A 20,908-nucleotide genomic window follows, 5' to 3' on the forward strand; every position below is an offset into this window, starting at 1 on the left:
CTAAATTATAATTTCTATATTTCCTGCTATATAAATCACCTTGTTAAGAAATTGCCTTCTTTTGATAGATACATTTCTCCACAACCTTTGCAGGAATTTTATCATATCTCTCGCACCCTTGCCCTAACTAGAAGATGCATGGTAAGATCTGCTTATGATGCATATAAATTATATTCCAGAGCAGTGGTCTCAAACTCAAATCCTTTGCAGGACCACATTTTGGATTTGTAGGTACTTGGAGGGCCTCAGAAAAAAATAGTTAATGTCTTATTAAACAAACTAGTGTTAAAGCCCGTTACATTAACGGGTGCTAGAAAACATCCCCCTTTCCCTCTCCCCCTTCAGTTCCTCCCTGACTGTCTCTCTGTGGCCCCCTTCTGTCTTCCCTCCCCCAAGCAAAGCTGTCTGCCTCCCAACACACCCCTCCCCCCCAAGCAGCCTCCTTTCCCTCTCCGCCTCCAGTTCCTCCCTGACTGTCTCTCCATGGCCCCTCTTCTGTCTTCCCCCCAAGAAAAGCTGTCTGCCTCCCAGCACATCCCTCCCCCAAAGCAGCCCCCTTTCCCTCTCCCCCTCCAGTTCCTCCCTGTCTGTCTCTCCGTGTCCCCCTTCTGTCTCCCCCACAAGCAAAGCTGTCTGCTTCCAGCACACCCCTCCCCCAAAGCAGCCCCCTTTCCCTCTCCCCCTCCAGTTCCTCCCTGTCTGTCTCTCCGTGTCCCCCCTTCTGTCTCCCCACCAAGCAAAGCTGTCTGCCTCCCAGTACACCCCTCCCCCAAAGCAGCCCCCCTTTCTCTCTCCCCCTCCAGTTCCTCCCTGACTGTGTCTCCATGGCCCCCCTTCTGTCTTCCCACCCCCCCAAGCAAAGCTGTCTGCCTCGCAGCATACCCCTCCCCCAAAGCAGCCCCCTTTCCCTCTCCTCCTCCAGTTCTTCCCTGACTGTGTCTCCGTGGCCCTCCTTCTGTCTCCCCCCCCAAGCAAAGCTGTCTGCCTCACAGCATACCCCTCCCCCAAAGCAGCCCCCTTTCCCTCTCCCCCTCCAATTCCTCCCTGACTGTGTCTCCGTGGCCCCCCTTCTGTCTTCCCCCCAAGCAAAGCTGTCTGCCTCGCAGCATACCCCTCCCCCAAAGCAGCCACCTTTCCCTCTCCCCCTCCAGTTCCTCCCTGACTCTGTCTCCGTGGCCCCCCTTCTGTCTCCCCCCCAAGCAAAGCTGTCTGCCTCACAGCACACTGCTCCCCCAAAGCAGCCCCCTTTCCCTCCCATCCCGCGGTGTGGCCGGCTCCCTTAGCCCTTGCCGCCCCCTTCCCGCGGTCCCGACAAATGTCCTGACTCCAGCAGGGGCCGCAGCACTGTAAACACGCTGCTTCACGGCCTTATACTGGCCTGATTTGCTCTGCCGTGTCGGGCAGAGCAAATCAGGGCAGTAGCAGGCCGCGAAGCAGCGTGTTTATAGTGCTGCGGCCCCTGCTGGAGTCAGGATGTTTGTCGGGACCATGGGGCGGGAAGAGAAGAGGCGTGATGGCAAGGGACTAAGGGAGCCGAAGGTAGGGTCGGATGGGAGGCTGAATGGGGGTTCGGGTATGCCGACGCCGACGACCTTTAGTTCTGCGTTCTGTGCAGGAGTTGCGGCCATTTTGAAGATCGGTCTGCCCTGCTCCTTGCCTTAGTATATTTTTAAGTTGAAAGACGCGGCGGCTCCTCTCAAGATCCCCGACTGCATCGGAAGGCAAGGAGCAGGGCAGACCGAAGAACAGCACAGCCTACAGCCGCCGCGTCCGACATCCGCCTCGAGGGAGGGGAAAGAGTGTTTCGCATGCATGCGCACTCCTATCTGCAGTGCCCTACAGCGCACGGAAAAAGGAACATTCGAAGGGAGTGCTCATGCGCGGCTTAGGCTTTTATTATATTAGATATTAGACTAGTGTTTTAGCCCGTTACATTAACGGGTGCTTTCTGTCTTTCTTTCTTTCTGTCTGTCTTTCTTTTTTTTCTTTCTTTCTCTCTGCCCCCTGTCTGCTTCCCTTCTCCCTTACTTTTACCTCCACCATGTCCAGCAGCACCCCTTCCCTGCACCCCCTGTCCAGCAGTAGCCCTTTTCTGTTCCTTTTACCTCCCCCCTGTCCAGTAGTATCCCTTCTCCCTTATCTGCTCACTGTCCAGCATCCGCTAGGCTGGGCAGCCTCGGGCCTTTTCCTAGGCCGGTCCACTTCGCATTATTGAAGTGGGCCGGCCTAGCAAATGCCCCGCGGCTGCTGGTCCTGAGGTGAGAAGGAGAGGCATCGTCAGAAGTCAGCTGGCATTTGAGATCAGGGCAGGAATGTTGCTGGGGAAACTGCCGCTCGCATCACAAACCGCCGAAGGCTCCTATTGCGCATGTGACACGGAGCCACAGATCAGGGATCACGGCTGCACGAAGTTTCAACTGCGCATGCACGCTAAGGGTTTTATTATAGCGGATGACAATTTTGCATGAGGTAAAACTCTTTATAGTTTATAAATCTTTCCTTTTGGCTAAGTCTTAATAATAATAATTTATAGCTAAAGAGACATATGATTAAGAAACTGTTGTATTTTACTTTTGTGATTATGATAAACATACCGAGGGCTTCAAAATAATACCTGGCAGGCCGCATGTGGCCCCCAAGCTGCGAGTTTGAGATCACTGTTCTAGAGCATCAGCTATGTCACTTGAAATGAGACATCTTGCATGGCTACAAGTCTCGGATATGGAAATCAACCTTCAGGACAGATTAGCGAACGTTCCCTGTTTGGGAGGTGAGCTGTTTGGTGACTCTATTGAAAATGCCACACAAAAGCTTACTGATCATGAGAAATATTGGGATGCTTTGGTTAAATCCAAGCCTAAGCCTTCAACTTCTAAATCTTAAGTCTTCATATCAAAAGAGTTTTTCTTCAAAATCAGCTGCTCTTTCTAGACCGCAGCAGAAAAATCAAAAACAGCAGCACCCTTAGAAATCTCAATCAGCAGCTCCTCAAAAGCCTGCTCAGTCTTTTTGATGGGCTTCTAGAGAGCATAGCTGCTGTTCCTATTTCTCAGCCTCTTCCTCAATCAATCAGAGGTTAGCTCTAGTTGTATTATCCCCGTTGGAAACTGATAACCACAGACCTCTGGGTACTAAAAGTCATTCAAGAGTGATACTCTCTTCACATCCATTAATATGCCTCCAGATCATCCGCCAAGAAAGTCTTCTTTCAACCCTCAGCAGACTTCTCTTCTTCAGGAGATAGAATCCCTCCTTCTCAATGCTATAGAGGAGGTTCCACCTGCGCAGAGAAACTGGGAGTTTTGCTCCCAGTATTTTCTCATCCCAAAGAAGACGGGAGGTCTGCGTCCAATCTTAGACCTCAGGGGCCTCAACAGATTTCTAGTGAAGGAAAAGTTTTGGATGTTGTCTCTGGCAACATCCTCTCATAGACTATGCTCTCTAGATCTGAAAGAGGCTTATCCTCACATTCCAGTGAATCCGACCTCCAGGAAATTCCTCAGATTTCAGGTGACACAGTACCATTATCAATACAAGGTTCTCTCTTTTGGCCTTGCATCCTCTCCCAGAGTATTCACCAAGTGTCTGGTGGTAGTGGCAAGGGCATTTCAGACTCGAGACCCCATCTGGACGATTGGCGGATCAAAGATCAAACCTCTCAAGGAGTGATTGCAGCAATGCTCTTCCTTCAGCAGTTGGGTTTCGAAATCAATTTTCCCAAATCCCAACTTCAGCCCTCTCAGAATCTGCAATTTATCAGAGCTCTGCTAGACTCCATTCAACTCTGAGTGTTTCTCCCTCAGCAAAGACTAAAAAATTTGATTCGGCTTTGCACTAAGACTTCTCACCTACCTACCAGTAACATTTTCGCGCTCTCATCATCCTACTTCAATTTAAAAAAACAGGTAAAAACGAGCTTGTTCAATCAATTTGTTAACTAAGAATCTTCTCAGCTCTGCTTACTCAACCAGTAACCCTAAAGAACTACACAGCTTTCATATTCCTTCATTATGTAAGATTGTATTGCTGACTTTGATTGTAACCTCTTCGCTGAATTTGACTGTAACCTCTTTGCTGATTGTCCAGCGCTTTTGCTGTAAACCGCCTCGAACTTCTATGGCTTTGGCGGTATATAAGAATAAAATTATTATTATTATCACTCTCGGCCAGGAAAATGATGGTACTACTGGGTCACATGGCTTCGGCGGTGCAAGTTACTCCATTTACGAGACTTCATTTCATGCTGCCTCAGTGGACTCATGCTGCCTCAGTGGACTCTCGCATCTCAGTGATCTCAAGCTCTCGACCCACTATCTTAACACATTACCATCACTCCTTCACTTTGACAATCTCTGCAGTGGTGGATGAACTCTTCTAATCTTTCCAAAGGGTTATTGTTCCAGACACCTCCACATCAGAAGGTTCTGACAATGGACTCATCCACCTATGCTTGTGGGACTCATCTGGACGATCTTCGCACTCAAGGTCACTGATCTGCCCAAGACCGCCTTTGCTATATCAATCTGTTGGAACTCAGAGCGATCTACAATGCTCTCAAAGCTTTTCAGCATATTGTCACCAACCATGTCCTTCTTATCCGCACGGACAATCAGGTTGTAATTTATTACATAAACAGTAAGGCAGCATGAGCTCTCTCTGCCTTTGTCAGGAGGCCCAAAAGATTTGGACCTGGGCGATTGCTCACAACATATTCCTGAAAGCAATATGCATTCAAGGAGAAAATAATTCTCTTGGAGGTTTCTTCAGCCATACGAGTGGACGCTCAACTTTGCAGTTCTGCATCACATCTTCTCTCAGTGAGGGACTCCTCAGACTTGTTTGCATCCCCCTTCAGCCACAAGCTGCCCCAGTTTTACTCCATGCAGAACTCTTCCCCAACGGCTAGAAGCAGATGCTTTTCTACTGAATTGGACATACAAGTTTATCTATACGTTGCCTCCAATCCCTCTCATCCTCAAAGACGCTTGTAAAGCTCAAACAGGAGGAGGCCACCATGATGTTCATAGCTCCTCAATAGCCCAGACAACCCTAGTTTTCTCTTCTACTTCAACTCAGTATCAAGGAACCAATCCCTCTTCAGATTTGTCCATCTCTTCTCACACAGTCATGGATTTTTTCTGCATCCCAATCTTCAGTTGTTGCACCTGACAGCTTGGTACCTTTCGGGCTGACATCGGCTGACTTTCATCTTTCCCAGCCTGTCAGACTTAGTTTAGAAGCATCAAGAAAACAGTCTAAGCACACCATGTTATCAGTAGAAATGAAAGTGGTTTTCCTCATGGTGTACTCTTCATCATGATGATGCTAAATCCACCTCTGTATCTTCAGTATTGGATTACCTTCTACATTTATCTAATTTAGGCCTCAAGACCACTTCGATTAGAGTTCATCTCGGTGCTATCAATGCATTTCATAGACTAGTTGATGGGAAACCTCTCACTGCTCATCCTCTTGTATCCAGATTAATGAAAGGACTTTTCAACGTCAAACCTCCTCTCAAACCACCTCCAGTAGTTTGGACTCTTAATGTGGTCCTTGCTAGACTAATGAAGTCTCCTTTTGAACGAGCCAATATCCTTGGCTCATCTTAATATCTCACTTGGAAAGTGGTTTTTCTTATCTCTTACATCTGCTCGAAGAGTAAGTGAACTTCAGGCACTGATGATGGATCCACCATTCAGCGTTTCATCATGAGAAAGTGGTGCTTCACACTCATCCAATATTCCTTCCAAAGGTAGTCACTAAATTCCATCTCGATCAATCCATTGTGCTTCCAGTGTTTTTTTTTCCAAGCCTCATTATCACCTTGGAAAAACGGCTCTTCATACTTCGGACTGTAAACCAAGCTTTGGCCTACTACTTACAACATACTCAACCTCATAGGACATCTCCTCAACTCTTCGTCTCATTCGATCCTAATAAGTTGGGACGTCCTGTATCCAAAAGAACTATTTCTACCTGGTTGACGGCTTGTATCGCCTTCTGTTTTATGCTCAGGCTGGGCTTCAACTGGGGAATCGTGTCACAGCCCACAAAGTCTGAGCTATAGCAGTTTCAGATGCTTTTTTATGTTCACTTCTATTGATGAAATCTATAAAGCTGCTACTTTGTCCTCAGTTCATACATTTACATCTCACTACTGTCTGGAATCTTATTCTAGATGGGATGATCACTTTGGCCAAGCAGTATTACAAAATTTAAGAACATAATAATTGCCACTGCTGGGTCAGACCAGTGGTCCATCATGCCCAGCAGTCCGCTCTTGCGGCGGCCCTCTGGTCTAAGACCAGCACCCTAACTGAGACTAGCCCTACCAGCGCACGTTCTTGTTCATCAGAAACTTGTCTAACTTTGTCTTGAATCCTTGGAGGGTGTTTTCCCCTATAACAGCCTCTGGAAGAGCGTTCCAGCTTTCTATCACTCTCTGGGTGAAGAAGAACTTCCTTACATTTGTACGGAATCTATCCCCTTTCAACATTAGAGAGTGCCCTCTTGATCTCCCTACCTTGGAGAGGGTGAACAACCTGTACTTATCTACTAAGTCTATCCCCTTCAATACCTTGAATGTTTCGATCATGTCCCCTCTCAATCTCCTCTGTTCGAGGGAGAAGAGGCCCAGTTTCTCTAATCTTTCGCTGTATGGCAGCTCCTCCAGCCCCTTAACCATCTTAGTCGCTCTTCTCTAGACCCTTTCGAGTAGTACCGTGTCCTTCTTCATGTACGGCGACCAGTGCTGGACGCAGTACTCCAGGTGAGGGCATGCCATGGCCCGGTACAGCGGCATGATAACCTTCTCTGATCTGTTCGTGATCCCCTTCTTTATCATTCCTAGCATTCTGTTTGCCCTTTTTGCCGCCACCGCACATTGTGTGGACGGCTTCATCGACTTGTCGATCAGAACTCCCAAGTCCCTTTCCTGGGAGGTATCTCCAAGTACCGCCCCGGAAATTCTGTATTCGTGCATGAGATTTTTGTTACCGACATGCATCACTTTACACTTATCCACGTTGAACCTCATCTGCCATGTCGATGCCCAATCCTCGAGCTTGATTATGTCACATTGCAGATCTTCGCAATCCCCCTGCAACGTGACATAATTTATTTCCTTAATGGCCAACACTCCCGCCATCCCATTCTAGTAAGCTAGTGAGTGCCAAATGTGAGAATATGCTGCCTGCTTGTCCTGGGATAAAGCACAGTTACTTACCGTAACAGATGTTATCCAGGGACAGCAGGCAGATATTCTCACAACCCACCCACCTCCCCTGGGCTTCTTAGCTTGCTTACGGAACTGAAGTACCGCAAGCCTACATCGGGCTGGAAGGCACTCGCGCATGTGCGGTGCGGGCAGTTTGCGAACTTAAGTTCTTAAATGGCGATGCACTTTTAAAGCTGTCCATACTGGGGTTCCATGGATGACATCGCCCACATGTGAGAATATCTGCTTGCTGTCCCTGGATAACACCCATTACAGTAAGTAACTGTGCTTTCTCTTCAGTTCCCCTTCCCTCAGTCCTTGAGGGTTGCACTTCAGTCAGCTTTTCAAAAACGAGGACCGAGTTTGTATATCTTTGACATAGGGTCTTGAAGTTGAAAGAATCTTTCCTACTGCCCATCAGGAGCCCAGAAGATAAATATTGTCCCCTGAAGAAGGTGACGCTGTCGCCGAAACTGGGTCCTAGTTGGGATTTTGTTTACATTTTAATGGCTTTATTACAATAAAAAGACTTGTGTTCCCATGCTGGTTGTGACGTCTCCAGTGCCGCCTCTTGCTATTTTTTCCAATATTTAATATGCAATGAAAGTGGAGCTCCTCCTATAAAATCAAAGGGAAGGAAAACTTGAAGATGTGGAACCCAGTATAGGAGGCTTTTAGTGAGAGTTGTCTATAAATTGTGACAGTATGAACAGATATCAGATAGGCATGAGAGACGAGGCTAGCCCTGCCATTAGACAGACTTCAATGTCTGTCTAGGGCAGCAAAATTTGGGAATGGGGATCCAACTCCAGTTTAGCAAGAAGGCAGTGGTAGTACATCTTTCAGTACAGGCCCTAGCTCAAGTGCTGCCATCATCCCATTTTGACAGGAAGTCTGGAGTGGGCAGGACTCTGCCATATTAGAGTATGGGTCTCTACTTAAAAGGCTCTCTACCACTATGCTGAGTTATTACCTGGGTAGGGAGAAGGGCTGCAGACCCAGAAGGAGAAAGATGTGAACTTAGGGGATTGGGGAGGGGGGGAAATATATGAGAGAGAGGAACCAATGTGGGGATAGGAACAGGAGATGCTGACCATCTGTGGTGGGGGGCATGGCTGAAAGTTTTTACTAGGGTGTTGGATATCATTGAGCCAGCCCTGGGGAGTAATGTATTGATGTTGTGAACTCTGGGAAGGTGAAGAGGTTTCTTTTGATGAGGAAAGTTAAGTGTATGGTTTTCTAATGTGGTTGCTTTGGAGACTGAGATAATGTGTTATATGAATAGATTTTTTTATTACTGAATTACTTAAAAAAAAAAAAAGAAAGAAACCCACAAGAAGTTTCTTATTTTATAGGTCCAGCAGGAGCACTAGAGTTACAACCAGCTGATGAAACGATTGAAAAATTTGAAATGAAGCAAATTATTTTGAGGTGCCTATTCACCCTTTCATCTGATGATCTAAATAAGATTGATATTGATTGGATCTTTTTGCTACCTGGTGGTGGTGAACAATCAGTAAGTTATGACAGCTTTCTGTAATGTTTATTCCTAAAGGCAAAATTTAGTTTTGCTAATACTAAGTTTTGTTCCAAATAGGAATTTCCTTAGCATAGCAATGGATCAATTTAGTAATTGTGGGTTTTGCCCATCTACCAACAGGTAGAGAGAGAGAACCTAAACCAGGGGTGCCCACACTTTTTGGGCTTGCGAGGTACTTTTAAAATGACCAAGTCAAAATGATCCACCAACAATAAAATTTTAAAAAAACACAACGCACACTGTACGCATAGAAAATGTTAATTATCATTCCTATTCCAGGGTTTTTCAAAGAAGTCAAAGCAGATGACTCTATGCACCTCAGTAACAACCATACAAAAATAGACAAATATACCCCCCTCCCTTTTTACTAAACCACGATAGCAGTTTTTAGAGCGCAGGGATCTGCGCTGAATGCCCAGCACTGCTCTCGACGCTCATAGGCTCCCTGCGCTTAAAAAACTCTATTGCGGTTTAGTAAAAGGGGACCTTAATGTAAAATATAGACAGCAGATATAAATTCAGACACATTTTGATCACTAAATTTAAAATAAAATCATTTTTCCTACCTTGTCTGGTGATTTCATGAGTCTCTGGTTGCACTTTCTTCTTCTGACTGTGTATCCAATCTTTCTTCCCTTCTTTAGCCTGTATGCTTCCTCTCCTCTAGACCTCATTCCCTCCCCCAACTTTTCCTTCCTCTCTCCCTGCCCTTTCTTTCTCTTTGCCACCCTTTCTTTTTTTTCTGTTTCTCTTCTTTCCTTCTGTCTCCCTGCCTGCCCTTTTTCTTTCTTTCTCCCTGCCCTCCCCCAAGCCATAGCCATCGGGGACCAGGACCCAAACCGCCACCAATAACAGGCCCCAAACCCCCACCAATAATAGGCCCGAAAGCCGACGCAGCATCGCGATCGAGCTGTTGGGGGAAATGCTGCCGGGTCCTGCCTTCGCGGAAACAGAAAGTAGGTAGGACCCGGCAGCAAGAAGAGGAAATGCTTCATTAACCTGTCTCCCGCCTTAGCCTGTAGCGAACGCTTGCTTCAGGGCTCTCAACATGTGCATGCCGGCTTCCCTTCTCCCCGCCCCCCCGACATAACTTCCGGTTTCGGAGGGAAAAGAAGGGAAGCCGGCACGCACACGTTAGAGCCACGGAGCATAAGTTCGCTAAGGGCTGAAATCTCCAAGCCGGTTTTTTTTTTGGTTTTTTTAATGTTCAGCGGCGGCGGCAGCAGCAGATGACAGCTGGGCGGACTGCCCAGCTAATAGGCCCTAGAGAGAACACTGGAGAGGAAGGCTGATCGGCCCAGTAGATCAGGACGGCAAAACGAGTCTATCACGGAGCCCGGGATGGGCTCCGCGATCGACTCGCGTTGCCTTCCTGAGCTACTGGTCGATCGCGATCGACGTGTTGGGCACCCCTGACCTAAACCATGGTGTTCAGTGTTACACTCAATATTTCCTCTATTTCAGCAGGTCAGAGATGCCTTGACAACTCTTCCTGAATTTATCCTAACCTGCTGGCCTCCTATTGTAACATTTTCTGTCTACACAGAGGCAGAAGCTGTAACCTGCACAGCAGCTTTTGAGATAGTGTTTCCCAGCAATATTATGGTTGTAGAAGTACGTGCACCTGTATCTGTGCTCTCTCCATGAGTTCAGCTTTTCTTCCTCTCTCTTCCACCCCTATTAGCAATATGGCTCCCTCTCTCTCTCACTGGCCATCTGTCTTGAGAGATCCACGGCTCGTTCAGCGACTTACACACTGCAGATGGCCGGCCCACAAGCCTTCTCCCTGACGTCAATTCTCACATCAGAGAGAAGGTTCCGGGCCAGCCAGGCAGTAATTGGCTGGCCTGGTACCTTCTCTCCGACATCAGAATTGATGGTGTTGGGAAGGCTTGTGAGTGTGAGTTGGTGCATGCGCCCTGGCCTGTCCCTGCGTTGAGTTTTTGGGGGTGGGGCGATAGAGTGTGTTGACTCCAGTGAGGTGTCAGGCATGGCTTCGGGCTGAGGGTGGGGCGGTGGGCAGGCAGGGAGGGGATCCCCCTGTGGCTTCAGCGGGGAGGCAGGCAGGGATCCCCCGCTGCCGCCAGCCAGGCTGTGTATCCCCAGGGGTACTTGTACCGCGTGTTGAGAAACAGTGACCTAAAGAACCTACTATATGAAACACTTGGGGAACACGCTGCCAAATTTCCAAGACCTTGAACATGGCCACATGAACTGCCTCTTTGAAAGCAGCCTTTTTGTCAGTGTGTAAGTACATCATCGATCAAAGAAAATCTCCATTGGTTGGAACATAAGAACATAAGCAGTGCCTCTGCCGGGTCAGACCAGAGGTCCATCCCGCCCAGCAGTCCGCCCCCGCGGCGGCCCAACAGGTCATGACCTGCCTTAATCACCAGAAGGGGCCCCCTTGCCCCCTAGGTTTCTCATCGAAGTCCTATCTTCCCATCAATGTCCTAACCCTCCAGCCTTGCACCTGCACGACCTGGTGAGCTGTCTATACTTATGCAACACCCCAGCACCTCCCTCAGTACCCCACGATCCCCTTTTCCCTCAGGAATCTGTCCAATCCCTGTTTGAATCCTTGTACTGTACTCTGCCGGATCACTTCCTCCGGGAGCGCATTCCATTTGTCCACGACCCTTTGGGTGAAGAAAAACTTCCTTGCATTTGATTTGAACCTATCTCCCTTCAGTTCGTACCTGTCGTCCCTTTTAGTCTGAAGAACCTGTCCCTGTCCACCCTCTCTATGCCCCTAAGTATTTTGAAGGTCTCTATCATATCCCCCCTGAGTCTCCTCTTTTCCAGAGAGAAGAGCCCCAGTTTATCCAGCCTCTCAGCAAGATGTGAACTGGACAGTTCATCAGTGCCCTACCCTAGCAGCCATACTTCAGCACTGCTTCTAGTTTTTCACAGTGTGCGGCTTTGTGAAGAGAAACAAGTGTGGCTGTGAGGAAGGAGGGAGCCAGCCTGAAAAGGTAAAGAACTAAGAATTGCCTTCCTAGGTCCATCAAGCCCAGTAGCCTCTTCTCATGGTGGCCAATCCAGGTCACTAGTACCTGCCAAAAACCCAAAGAGTAGCAACATTCCATGCTACCAATCCAGGGCAAGCAGTGGCTTCCCCCATGTCTTAATAACAGATTATGGACTTTTCCTCCAGGAAATTGTCCAAACCTTACTTAAAACCAGCTACGCCATCTGCTGTTACCACAGCCTCTGGCAATGCGTTCCAGAGCTTAACTATTCTGAGTGAAAAAAATATTTCCTCCTATTGGTTTTAAAAGTACTGTACTTTTCGCTCCATAAGACTTTTTTCCCCCAAAAAAATGTGGGTGGAAATAAGAGTGCATCTTATGGAGTGAATACCACAAACCCCCATCCTCCCCTCCACCGATCGCGGCAGTTCGGGGAGAGGAGTGATGGCATCGTGGTAGGGGAGATGAAGCATCTCTCCTGCCACGATGGTTGCGGTGGGTAGGTTGCCGGGCCGCTAAACTGATGGCGCCAGCGGCCATCAGCTCAGCGGCCCCTTTTTCGGCACTTAGACCTGGTTTGACTTCGTCTAAGTCAAAAAGTTCTAAGTGCCGACTAGGCAACCTGTAAATGTTTTGGTTATACCTGTTGTACGCCTAGGTGTAGGTCGACCCACCTCTCGCCCACTGCCCATCCTTTCCCCTCCTCTAAACACGCCTCTTTTCTCTCTGTGCGTCTAGAGGCAAGGGAAAGGCCTAAGCTGTTTTTAGATACTTCTAAAAACCAGCTTTGGTTATGGGTACTTGGACGATCAGGCTTTTTGATCGTCCAAGTAGCCATTTAGGACACTTTTTAGACGGGGTTTTTTTTTTATTATGAACCCCTTTGTGTAGTTTTATAACTACAAAAAAGCAGTATACAAGTCCCAATTTCCTCCCCCTCCCCCACCCCCCGACATACTACTTGGATTGGACTAAACCTTATAAGAATACTTGTTACCAAGAGAACCATCTCTACTTGACTAATGGACTCCTAAGCATTTACTCAGACTGGGCTGACACTATAGGGTTGTGTTATAGCTCATAATCTAAGGGTTATGGCAGCTTCAGTAACCCATTTCCACTCTAAATCTGTTAAGGACATCTGCAAAGCAGTCACGGTCCTCAAGCCATATTGTCACACTACTGTTTAGAGCAAAACTCCAGAAGAAATAATTGGTTTGGACAAGCAGTTCTGCAGAATCTTTCTATTTCCTGAGTGCCAACTTTCCTGCTAACCCTTTTTGGATTTTATCCCTATTTCTCTAGTGTCATGATCCTGTCAGCTTGGGAGTCCCATATGTGGAAGATTATACCTGCTTGTTCTCAGGGAAAAAAGCAAAGATGCTTACTTAACATGTAGCAGGTGTTCTTTGAGGACAGCAGGTATATATTCTTACAATCTGCCTGCCTCCCCTAATTGGCTTCTTAGCTTTGATACTGAACTGCAGGTCCTGTAAGCCAACTGGTGGGAAGACACTGACACGCACACGGTACAGGCACTGTCTAAAATTTTTAAAGTGACTACACTTGGCATGTGTCCATACCGGGTTCCATGGATGACATTTGAGAATATATACCTGCTTTCCTTTGAGAACACCTGCTACAGGTAAGTATTTTTGGTTTCCGTTAGTCCTACCAGTCCAGTCCAGAAACTCCACCTCATTGTTTGACTTTTGTTTCTTTTTTTTTTTTTTTAATTCTTTATTCTTTTTTATATCTTACATCAAGTGAAATATATGTAATACATACAATTTTTAAAGAACACTTGAAATATCAAACAAGTACTCTTATATTGTAAAGTAAAGAAACCCCTTTTAACAGAATTTTATATCAAAATACCCTTACAATGGTTTACCCTCCCCAACCCCCCTATATGTTCTATCCATGTGCTATGATATCTGATCATTAGAGAAATTAGCCAATGGTCCCCAGATTTTATTAAACTTATGAATATACCCCTGTTGTAACGCCATCACTTTTTCCATTTTGTAGATATGACAAATTGAGTTCCACCAAAAAGTGTAATTTAACTTAGTGTAATCTTTCCAGTTTTGAGTAATTTGCTGTATGGCGACCCCTGTCAATATTAATAAAAGTTTATTATTGTTTGCAGAAATCGGACTTTGAGTTCTCATTGCTGTTCCAAATAATATTGTATCGTATGAGAGTCCAACATGATTTTCTAATAAATTATTAATTTGGGGCCAAATTATTTTCCAGAAAGCATTTATACAGGGACAAAAGAATATTAAATGATCTAATGTCCCCACTTCTATCTTACAATTCCAGCATCTATTAGATTTAGTACTATCTACTTTTTGTAACCGTGTAGGGGTCCATAAAACTCTGTGTAACAAAAACATCCATGTTTGACTCATAGATGCTGACCTTGTAGTACATATCCTCCAGGACCAAAATTTTTGCCATTGAGATGCAGAAATTGTCTGTCCTATCTCAATACTCCAAATGTCCCTAAGTCCTGTTCTCTTTTTTTTGTTTAAAAATCCATATAAAAACTTATACCATTTTGCGGCTTGGTGTCCTAAAAAATCCGCCTGAAAGCAAAGGATCTGCAAACTATACTGAGTGTTAAGATTTTTCCATTCAGGGAACCCTTCCTGAATAGCCTGCTTCAATTGCATCCATTTAAAATATTGTGTCTTGTTCAATCCAAATTTCTGTTGCAATTGTGAAAAACTAAGCAGTGATCCATTTACTATAACATCATTCAAAGACCATATACCTGCAATTATCCATTGCTTCCATACTATTTTGAATCCACCAATTTTGATCCTGGAATTTACCCAAATGGATTGATTTAATGACTTAGCCAATGGATCTGGTGATATATTGCTAATAAATCTTAGTGTTTTCCATGTATCTAGTATAATTCTGTTATCTTTATATCTCCTAGGCATTGTTATACTAATTAGATGTTCAAGATGTAATGGGAACAGGAGCCGCCATTCTAAGTATAACCAGTCAGGTACATTCTCCATGAGATCTGGGAGGATCCAATACATACCCTGTCTTAAAATATAGGCTTGATGGTACCTATAAAAATTTGGAAAATTTACCCCTCCCTCCTTAATTGTTTTTTGTAATGATGTTAAAGCGATTCTGGGTCTTTTCCCAAACCAAACAAATTTTGTAAGAACACTGTTTAACTTTTTATAAAATGACCCCTGAAAAAATATTGGAATCATACTCATTTGATAACAAACCACAGGCAATATCATCATTTTAATTGTTTGGACTCTTCCCCACCAAGAAAGATGTAAAGGATTCCATTGCTCGCACATTTCTGTTATTTTTCTCAATAAAAGTTTTTCATTCTCTTTTACTGTGTCATCAATTGTATTTTTTATAAGAATACCTAAGTATTTTAAACCTTCCTCTTTCCATTTAAATGAATATGAGTCAAATAATCCTTTGGTACAATGGACATTAATTGGAAGAACTTCAGATTTTCCCCAATTGATTTTATACCCAGAAAATTTTCCAAATTTCTCTAGTAAATTAAGTAAACATGGAATGGTATCCCCCGGTTCTCTTAAATACAATAGAATGTCATCTGCATACGCAGATAATTTAAATTCCCAATTAGAAAATGTGATTCCTTTTATTCCCTTAGTTTGATTGATTGCAATTAATAAGGGTTCAAGAACAATGTCGAAAAGTAAGGGAGATAAAGGACATCCTTGTCTAACCCCTCTTAGCAAGTTAAATCTATCTAATAAGTTATTATTTATATTTAATCTTGTTCCAGGAGAGCTATACAATGTTTGAATCATTTTAATAAAACCAGGTCCTATACCAAACCACTCTAAAGCTTGATACATAAAACTCCATTCCACTCTATCAAATGCTTTTTCTGCATCTAACGATATTAGAAAAGGTGGGTCATTCATATTTTTTGCTAAATTTAAAGAATGAAATGCCAATCTGGTGTTATGTGAAGAGTGTCTTTTAGCAACAAATCCTGTTTGGTGTACATCAATAATAAAAGGAAGAGCTTTTGCCAATCTTAATGCTAATACTTTAGCAAGCAATTTACCATCTACGTTCAACAAAGAGATGGGCCTGTAATTTGAAACCAATGTCGGATCCCTGTTTGGTTTTGGTAAGACAATAATGACAGAATCAGCCATAGTACCTGATATATTTCCATTGTTTATCTGATACTGATATAAATTTAATAGATATGGTAATATAATATTTTGAAATGCTTTATAGAATTCAACAGTATAACCATCTCCACCTGGAGCGGATCCAACTCTAAGAGCCTTCAATGCTGATTCTATTTCTTTTAAAGATATATGTTCTTCTAGACTTCTTTTTATAAGATCCGGAATATTTGGTCCAACAAATGAATTCAAAAACTCTAATCCTTCCTGTTCTTTATTTTCATAAGTATCCGAAGAATATAGACCCTTATAAAAATCAAGAAATTGTTTTAAAATATCCTTAATGTTAGTGTGTGTATTGCCCCTTGTATCTTTAATTGCAATAATCTTAGATTTTCTTTTTTTTGCTTTAAGAAAATTTGCTAACAATCTTCCAGCCTTATTTGAATTTCCATGATACTGAACTTGCCGATAGAACATATCTTTCCTCACAAATTGAGAAGAGATCTCATTATATTTAGCTTTTGCTTTTAATAATTTCTGCAATATAACATGTTCCCATTTAATAATTAATTTATGTTCTAATATTTTAATTTCTTCCTCAAAATCCATAAATTGTTTTTTAAGTTGTTTTTTCATAAATGCTGAATATGATATAATATTTCCTCTCATTGTTGCTTTACAAGCATCCCATAAAATTTCAATATTTATATTCCCTGAATTATTAATTTGAAAAAATTCAGTCATCTTCACTTTAAGATCTTCTATAAAGTTCGCATATGCAAGCAAAGCATTATCAAATCTCCAAATTGATTTAGAATATACTGATATATCATTCTGCAGATCAATCCACACACCAGCATGATCTGAAATTATAATAGGATCAATAACTGCTTTCAGCACTCGTTGTGCTATATTATTAGAAACAAATATATAATTAATTCTTGAAAAGGATTTATGGACCTGAGAACAAAAAGAATATTCTTGATCATTAAAATGAAGAATACGCCATATATCAACTAAATCACAAGATTGTATCAAATTATCTAAACCTAACGACTTCATAATTTTACTTGGTTTCTTATCCAAAATAGGATCCATAACAGCACTGAAATCTCCAGCTACTACTAAATTAGAAGCAGCCAGTGGTAATAATATCTGTTGAATTTGTTTGAAAAACTCCATTTGATTCGAATTAGGAGCATATAAATTAAATAAATCCAGGGTTGTATTTCCCAGAACCATTTTAATATGCACCCATCTTCCTATAGGATCAAATTTTATTAACTTAAAATCAGCAATACATTTCTTATTTATAAGTATAGCTACTCCCGCTTTTTTCCCTATAGCAGGAGCAAAAAAACATTTGGATACCCAACCCCCAATTAGTTTATTAGATTCAATCTCTGTAAGATGTGTCTCTTGCATGAAGTAAATATCCGCGTTCTGTTTATGAAGAAAACCTAACATTTTTTTCCTTTTAACTGGGTGATTTAGACCATTGACATTAATAGAAAAAATTTTAATCGCCATCTAATATATTAAGTAAAATTTGACATAAATCTCTATAATAAAAATTATGATTTTTGTTTCTTTTTTGACAGATCCCTTTGATTTTTTATTCAGTCTTCTCTAGAACTCTATTTCACATATCTCCTGACTCAATGAAATACCTGTATGTCATAATTTTGTCTCCTTTATTGATGAAGTTACTGGTTAAATGAGACACGATGGTTTAAGGTTTCAATATTGATCGAATGTATGGTCATGCGCATGACTGCTTGGCTATTCGAAATACTGAATATTCTATGGCTGCAGTCATTGAACACAACACCCACTTGGTTTGATTGCTCTGATAGGCCTGAAGGAAAGAAAATTATCAGGCAAGACACTTTCTCCTTATGCTGCTAGACCAGTTCAGGCCTATAGGTTATATCCCACATAGACAGTAAATATAACAGACGGTGGACTGCGGCAGAAGAAAAGTGCAGAGGAGGATGTCAGCAATGCTGGAGAATCACTGCTGTGCCAACATCCTCTTTGTAGTTTTTGAGGTGAAGGGAGACTTTGGAACCCAGTGGGAGCACTGAGGCCCTACCACAAAATTTATTGGGGGGTGGTAGTCATCCTCTCAACACCCCCCCCCCGCCCCCTGTTCCGATCCCTATACCTGCAGGTCAGACTTTCTGAAAACTTGCTGCAATTCAGAATCACTATACCATTTACTGCCTGCCTCAGGACTGGCTCCCTTTCTACTGGTGCCATAGTGATTGCTGTGTGGTACTTTTTCCCTTGAAACTGAAGTCTTGCAATCCTGCTTGTCGGCAGCCCACAGGCATGGATTTGCAGTGCTTTTGCTGCTAGACCAACTCTGACTCTACGAGAGCTTATTCTAGAGGGGTCTTTTTAATTATTTGGAGCTTCTGGTGGAAAATCTGTGACCATTCACCAGTGACATCACTTTCTGTCGGTGGTTTCTCTGTTTCAAGTGAACCAGTTCTTCCTGTTACCCTCCTTTCAGAAAAGATTGTGGAGCAGATTTTAAGATTCTACGATTTGTTGGATATTCACTGAACCCCCATGAGGTACTTGGAGACTAAAGAGTTGTGGAAGCTAGACAGGCTATTCATCCTGCTTGAAGGAGCCAGGATAGAGCAGGCAGCATCTAAAGCTCTACTGCAGAATATGGAATTATAAACATATAGAAGACTCTGCATTTTGTGGAATAACCTTATTTCCCAAATATCTGGTAAGTGTACAGTCACTTGTCATAAGTCCTACATATTTTATACAAATATATAATTCATTGGTTTTGCTTGATGAACCAGATTGATTTCAAAAAGGCTGTTTCAAGTGGACAGACTGCTTTAATTAGTACATTCTGCAAATACTTGCTAGTGGGTACAATGGAAACTGGCTGTTAATCAGTCAGGTTGCTTCATCTGTATCAAGTTTACAAGTTGCCTAAATAAAGGGAAAATCTTTTTGTTTTACTGTTTTTCTTTCAGATACTTATGTTTTCTGATGATCAGATTTATGATCAGCAAGGACAATGGAAAAATCGAGCATACTTCACCTCTAAAGATCCCAAATCTGGTGATGCTTCAATGAAGATCTTGAAGTTAAAGCCAACCGATACCGGCTCATATCGATGTATAGTAAGGGCACCGCCAAGCATGAAATCAAGGACGACGACACTGAATGTGCTAAGCTACGGCTAAAGTAAAACCAACATAGTTTTATTTTAATCATTAGCTAAAAAGATGCACAATGTACAAAAACTGCTGTAGTGATGAATCAAAATGCAGAGTTTAGAATATCAAGTTTTGAAAAATGAAATAGTCTTTTGTAGTCTAAATATCAAAAGAATATTTGTTATAAAAATCTATAAACATTTTGTAAATTTTATCCTGGAATGTACAGGCAGTCCCCGGGTTAAGAACGAGTTCCGTTTTTAAAACTTTTCTTAAGCTGAATTTGTATGGATTTGTTCTCCTGTACAGTACATACTCTATAAAAACATTAAAGAAACAGTCCTCAAAATAAAGTACTGTAGTTTAAATAGAAAAGATAGGACATTTACTTTTGTTCTTCACCATACTGCATTCTGGAAGGGGATCCTTTCCTTCTGTCCCACAGTTCCCTCTCCACCACCACATCCCAACATTTCTTCCTCCCATCTCTCTTCCCCATGCATCTCTACCTCACTCCTCTTCCACCACCGTGTCCAATAATTCCCTCTCCCTCCCTTTGCCTAACAATTCTTTCTTCATTTCCCCATGTGCACCATCTCTTTCCCTCTCACTCAGACACCCAAGCCCAACAAGTCTCCCTTTCTATTCACTCCCCCACATCAGCATCTCTTGCCCTTACTCCCTCCATTTTTCCTTCTTGGCCCAAGTTCATGCTTCCCTCACCCCCTCCTGTCCCAAGTTGTTGATGCTCCCCTCCTGTGACCCTCCTTCCTTCCCCCTCCCTCCATTCTGTATCCCTCCCTCTTCCTTCCATCTTTTTTCCCAACTCTCCTCCCTCCTACGGGTGTTTTATGTTTTCTGGCCAGCTTCCTTCTTCCAGCCACACTTGTTTCTCTTCACAAAGCCACGGGTAGCGGTTTCTACACGCTGCCCATGGCTGACTGGAAGCCTTCTCTCTGATGTCGGCCATAGACAGTGTGCGGCTTTGTGAAGAGAAACAAGTGTGACTGGAAGGAAGGAAGAGGAGGGAGCCAGCCTGAAAAGGTAAAGACCTGCAGGAGGGAGGCATGAGCTTGGGACACAGAATGGAGAAAGGGAGAGGCACGTTGGGACATAGAAGGGAGTACCCTGACCCCTATTTGTAACTGAGTCTGACGTAAATCAGATGTTCGTTACGCGGTGACTGCCTGTAGTAGAAGCCATTGAGTTTTTCTTTATAATTTAAATGCTATAACAGTGCAAAGACTTTTTTTTAATATTCTTTATTCATTTTTAAAACTTACAATAAGTGCAACAACATATAACATCAATATATATTTAAATACATCACTTAATATCCTATTAAAATTGAATTCAGATCCCATAACCCTCCCACCCCCATATTCAATGACTTTCATCAAACTTAAGAAGACATATAATAACCCCCCTCCACATTATTTGCACTCATAAGAAAACCAAAATACCCCCCCCCCTCCCCCCACCTTGGATGTGCATATTTAAGGGGGAAAACAATATTTTGTTAATGGTCCCCAAATATCCTGAAATTTCCTAAAATTCTCCTGCTGCATGGCAATTACTCTTTCCATTTTAAATATATGACATAGGGAGTTCCACCAAAAGCTATAATTCAATCGATCCTAATTTTTCCAATTTCTCATGATCTGTTGTATGGCAACCCCTGTCATAATAAGTAGAAGCCTATTATTCTTAGATGATATTTGGCTCTTAGCCCTCATTGACATGCCAAACAGCACAGTATCATATGATAATGCCACTGGATTTTCCAACATACAATTTATTTGACCCCCATATTGATT

At 43.2% G+C, this 20,908-nt stretch overlaps 1 protein-coding gene across 1 annotated transcript in view; it reads left to right on the forward strand.

The window, feature by feature from the left end:
- The window catches only part of LOC117359349 (coxsackievirus and adenovirus receptor homolog), a 40,795-nt gene extending 20,812 nt beyond the window's left edge, over positions 1 to 19,983 (forward strand). Inside the window, exons 2-3 of the mRNA XM_033941957.1 lie at positions 8,575 to 8,735; positions 18,906 to 19,983. Coding sequence (XP_033797848.1) covers positions 8,575 to 8,735; positions 18,906 to 19,118 — 374 coding nt within the window. The 3' untranslated portion in view covers positions 19,119 to 19,983. The remainder of the gene's footprint in view (positions 1 to 8,574; positions 8,736 to 18,905) is intronic.
- The last annotated feature ends 925 nt before the right edge of the window (positions 19,984 to 20,908 follow it).

Source organism: Geotrypetes seraphini, chromosome 4, assembly GCF_902459505.1.
Source record: "Geotrypetes seraphini chromosome 4, aGeoSer1.1, whole genome shotgun sequence".
Classification (NCBI taxonomy): Eukaryota; Metazoa; Chordata; class Amphibia; order Gymnophiona; family Dermophiidae; genus Geotrypetes; species Geotrypetes seraphini.